Here is a 4,872-nt window from a genome sequence, read left to right as displayed (position 1 = left end):
AATTAAGAACTTTTTAAATGTTAATTTATTTATTTAAATAATTTTTTATATATATATTTTTAAGAATTTATTAATTTTCTTAATTAATTTGTATTATAGATTGAGCCATACATACCATTCACTCTTTTTTTGTCCGTGACAAAATTTACCCAAGGTCTAACAGTTATAGAAAGTTTATCAAATAATAATAGTATAAAGAAAGCATAGTAACTAAAAAACAAGAAAGAAAGAAAGGAAGCTTAGCTCCGAATGTCAATTAGTTTTATAATTGGGGAATGAATGCTTCCATTCCATGAAGTCAGGTATGGTATGGGTGTGGCTTATGCTTGCTTGCTTCCTTCCCTTCCTTATACAATTGAAATAGCCCACATCTTCTTCATTCAATACGCTGACCTACTCTTTTCTATTCTACTCTCTCTGCCATTTTTCCTGTTGTTCAGATCTAAATCTGTCCCCCTCTCTCTCATGTGACGTAAAACTAAATCTAAAAAAAATAATAATAATAAATAAATCTCCATTAGAGAAACCGAACTTTGAATCTACTTCTACTACAATGGAGGTCTAGGAGGAAGAGGAGGCAGTGATGATGATGAATCGGAGGGACTCTTTCATCGGAGGAAGGAATAATATTCCCATGTTGGCACAGCACCGGCGAGGTCAAAGTTTAAATCTCGCGGGAAACAAGGTCGACGCCGCCGATGAGAACTTGGATCTGTTCTCAAAGAACCGGCGGAGTCTCTCCGTCACATCCTCCGACGAATCCTCAGATGGTACATTTCTCCTTATGCTGTTTTAGTGGATCGAAATGCCCGTTCTGGACCGTCTTCTCTTGTCTTTTTCTTGTCAATTGTGAGGCTGTTCAATGCCTAAGGACAAATATGGAAACCGGAGAGTGTTATACATACCAATTTTGTTGGCATGTATAACTTCTACTTGTGGCAGATTTGTTTATTCTCTGGAATGACATTGTTACGTGATTGGACGTATTTTCTTTTCTTTTTCGTAGATTCTCTGAAATGACATTTTTGATCATATGAGTGCTTTTACTTCATTTTTAAGTGTTTTTTATAAGATGATTAAAATTTTTAATTCTGAGTAATATTCTTACATGTATTTGTATTCGTCTTCTATAGTTTCGGTGAAATTGGGGAAACTATCAGTTGGATCGGCGAAAGTTTCTCGGAGTGGCATCGATGATCTGTTGTCCTCCACAGACGGAGGAAAGCACGACTACGATTGGTTGGTCTCTTTTAACTATATAGTATATATCTCATCACTCGTTTTTATTCGTTTCCCTCAATTTCAATTCAGATCTGCTTCTTTGTATTGATTGTGCTGAAGAGTTGGTATATCTATTTGCGCTTTTTTCTTTATATAAAAAATTTGTATTTCTCTTTTGGGCTAGTTTTTCACTGAAATGCTTTTTATGCAGATTCAGCATTAATTAAGTGAAAAGCTAAATGACCGAACTCAATAAATAAATTAATAAGTAAATCGTGTCGGAAGTGATATGAATTTCAGTGCATCGTAGTGACTTGCATTCTGTTCATTTCTAGCATGACTCAATTTCTTTGTTACCCTTTTATTCCGATGAAATGTATCTCTCGCTGTTATTATTTCTGTTGAGTTGAAACCTAGATGTGGAAGCGAATACGGCCAGTAATGTATCTCTTCACTGCAATTGATTGAACAACATCACCCTGCTTTTCATGTGAACTACTGGACATATAGTCAAATGGGGGTGTTAACCTTCATACAAATTAATGCATGGCTGCAAGTGTTTGTTGATTCTCTTCTGAGCTTGTCAAAATAAGTCTCCCTTCTTTTCATATGAAGTAGATATTAGGTTCAATTACTCATGTTAGAGAAAGGAGTTTATGCTTGTCATTTCAACAATTTAGATTCATCTTACTATTATTTATTGCCAACTAAATATGGCTTTTCAGTGATTTGCGTATTTTATTAGACCATTAGGGTGGTGGTGGTGGTTGCTTTGATACTTGTTGAAATTGTAAGGATCGTAGTTATCAGTTTCTAATTTGTTCGTAAGGCCTTTTTCTCTTTTCCCTCCCCGCTAGGCTACTTACTCCTCCTGGAACTCCAACAATATTCCCTTCATCAGAGGCAAGTGAATCTAAACCAACCATAGCAGCTCCAAGAAGCAGTTCCTTAGCCAGATCATCTGCTACTACTAAGGCTTCAAGGGTATGCGTTACCATATATTATTTTATGTTTCAAACATTAGTTGCATCATTGTTGGTGTACTGACGTTATCTTCTTTTGTCTACGTTCGTGAGTACTAAACTAGCTGTTTTCTGCTACTGTACTTTACCGATGTTCCGTTTCACTTGGCGATTTCCCATTTATGTTCACCGTAGCATATTTTGGAATAAACTTGTACAGTATTGAAAGTGAGTAATTTGTGTCATAATCTCTGTTTCAGCTATCAGTTTCACTATCTGAGAATAATCACCATTCAAGACCAGCTAGAAGCAGCTCAGTGACTCGCTCCTCAACCTCCACATCAATGTATGGTAACTATTCCTCAAACAGATCTGGATCAATACTTAACACAAGCTCTGCATCAGTTTCATCTTATACACGACCATCCTCTCCCATTACCCGCTCTCCATCTAGTGCAAGACCTTCCACTCCTTCTGGCCGCACATCAATATCAAGACCTTCCACTCCTTCTAGAGCCCGCCCAAGTCTATCCAGTTCATCTGCAGAAAAAAGTCGATCAGTTCAAAGCTCAAGGCCCTCCACTCCCAGTTCTAGGCCACAAATCCCTGCAAACTTGAGTTCTCCAGTTGTTAGATCAAATTCTCGTCCATCTACCCCTACTCGTAGGAATCCAGTATCTTCTATCTCTCCAGCAGCAAGTCCTTCAATTTCAACTGGCCGTGTGCTATCAAATGGACGCAATCCAAATCCACCATCCAGACCAAGCTCTCCTGGACCACGTGTTCGGCCTCCTCCTCAGCCAGTTGTTCCCACTGATTTTTCTCACGACACACCACCAAACCTTAGAACAACTTTACCACCAGATAGGCCAGTTTCTGCAGGTAGGTCAAGACCAGGTGCTATAGTCTCAATGAAGGGAAATTCAGATACCACAGCGGCTACCAATATATCAAGAAGGCATTCATCACCCATTGTCACAAGAGGAAGACTCTCAGAACCAACCGGAAGGGTTCGTCAACATGGAAATGGACACCTTACTGATGCTGAAGCTCGGAAGGGCTCCCATCTTCCAGATTCAGCAGTGAGGAAACCTGTAAAAACATCAACAACATCTGGCGATGGCAATGGATTTGGGAGGACGATCTCAAAAAAATCTCTGGATATGGCTATCAGGCATATGGTATGCATACTGTCTTTTTCATTATATATTGATAATTGACAGATTAAATAGAGGTCTACAGTTTTCGATTTTAAACAACTAATTGCATGACCAATTTGTCATTCTAAAAAATGTCAAAGGTTACAAGTGTTGGAATATGATTCTTTTTCCTAACAATGTTTAGAACTCTTGACATTGATGCGTCATGTAATGACTTTATCATGACCGTTCACTCATGTCTACACAAACGAAGGACCCATAGCTGGCCCCTGTCATTTAGAGTGTTGCGACACCTTTCAAATTTCACAATATATTATGTTTCTCTTAACATTGCAAGGAGATCTGCTTGACCTTGACCATTATAGAATTGCTAAACTTTTCCTGGATATAATCTTGATGCATTCCTGTAAAAGGATTTGTTACAAAATCAAAATCTTATTATATAATTTAATCTGCCGAGACTATTATTGTCAATGTATGTTGAATGTAGAAGGAAACCGTATGTATCATACTTGGTTGAAATGATGTGAGAACAACAGTATCATAGTTGAATCTTCTACTGCTGTTGCTGTAGCAAGAGATGTCATGACTCTTGATGATGAAGGTTGTATTCAGTTAGATAAATCCTAACATCTGAAATTTCTGATGTAGGATATAAGAAGTGGTGCAGGGAACAGTCGGCCACTTACTGGCACCACACTCTTCCCTCAAAGCATTCGATCCACGTCCTCAAAATCCCAGTCGGCTCGTAGTTTGAGTTCTTCATCGTCTGTCAGCATCAATGGAGGGTTACAAACCAGTTATAATGGAATCATGCTAGAGAATGAAAATCATATTAATCGGTATGTTGAAAATGGAATTGAATCTGATGCTGGACGACATTCTGCAAAGTTAAGTGAAGTGGACATATATGAGAGCTCACGATATGATGCAATTTTGCTGAAAGAAGACTTAAAAAACACAAACTGGCTGCATAGTATTGATGACAAAACAGATCAAGGGCCTATTTTTGATAATGGATTCGAAGCTCTGCCTGAACCTTTCGGCCTCTTATAACATCTGGAGAGTGGTTTTCTTAATATTCTCTTGTTTTCAATTTTCAATTTTTTTGAATGTTCATTTGGATGAAATTATTTGGTTTCGTTGATGAAGAATGGAGTATGTCAAATCACTCCAAACAGGAAGAATGAGAAGGTGGTATGTGTTTCTGCAGAGAGATCAATGAATTATTTGTTCTGTATTTGCAAATGGTGTTGCAATGGTGCAAAGTAGAAGAGCTTTTCTGTAGTAGTTCTGAGTCTCGTGCATAGCCTTATCCAATAAACTCACATCCTAGTCCTTGACCAAAAAACAGAGCCAAACAGATATTAGCATTTTAGTGGGAGAAGTAAAAAACTTCCCGAAAGAGAAGAGCTATGAAAAATAAAGTAAAGAATAATTTAATTTTTATCATTAACAATAATCCTTTAAGTTCTGTATAATTTAATTAATCGAGTAACCAAAAGGAAAGGCATAAAGGCATAATTAAA

General features: G+C 37.5%; 1 protein-coding gene across 2 annotated transcripts; it reads left to right on the top strand.

The window, feature by feature from the left end:
• The first annotated feature begins 229 nt into the window (after window positions 1-229).
• On the top strand, window positions 230-4,633 carry LOC133777431 (uncharacterized). 2 transcript variants are annotated; one of them, XM_062217007.1, is made up of 6 exons: window positions 230-770; window positions 1,134-1,239; window positions 2,079-2,205; window positions 2,444-2,645; window positions 2,682-3,364; window positions 3,995-4,633. In XM_062217007.1, the coding sequence occupies exons 1-6, from the start codon at window positions 584-586 to the stop codon at window positions 4,397-4,399; spliced, it is 1,710 nt and encodes a 569-aa protein (XP_062072991.1). In that variant the 5' UTR covers window positions 230-583; the 3' UTR covers window positions 4,400-4,633. The 2 variants fall into 2 exon arrangements, with proteins under 2 accessions (XP_062072991.1, XP_062072990.1); XM_062217006.1 differs by having other exon boundaries at window positions 235-302; window positions 441-770; window positions 2,444-3,364.
• Window positions 4,634-4,872: the final 239 nt, after the last annotated feature.

The sequence above is a fragment of the Humulus lupulus genome, chromosome 5 (assembly GCF_963169125.1).
Source record: "Humulus lupulus chromosome 5, drHumLupu1.1, whole genome shotgun sequence".
Taxonomy (NCBI): domain Eukaryota; kingdom Viridiplantae; phylum Streptophyta; class Magnoliopsida; order Rosales; family Cannabaceae; genus Humulus; species Humulus lupulus.
This window is presented reverse-complemented; position numbering and strand designations above follow the sequence as displayed.

Coding starts and splice junctions, on each gene's coding strand:
- LOC133777431 (XM_062217006.1), top strand. CDS start 584: ATGATGATGAATCGGAGGGACTCTTTCATCGGAGGAAGGAATAATATT. Junction 1,240..2,078: donor GGAAAGCACGACTACGATTG/GTTGGTCTCTTT, acceptor CCTCCCCGCTAG/GCTACTTACTCCTCCTGGAA. Junction 2,206..2,443: donor CTACTACTAAGGCTTCAAGG/GTATGCGTTACC, acceptor TCTCTGTTTCAG/CTATCAGTTTCACTATCTGA.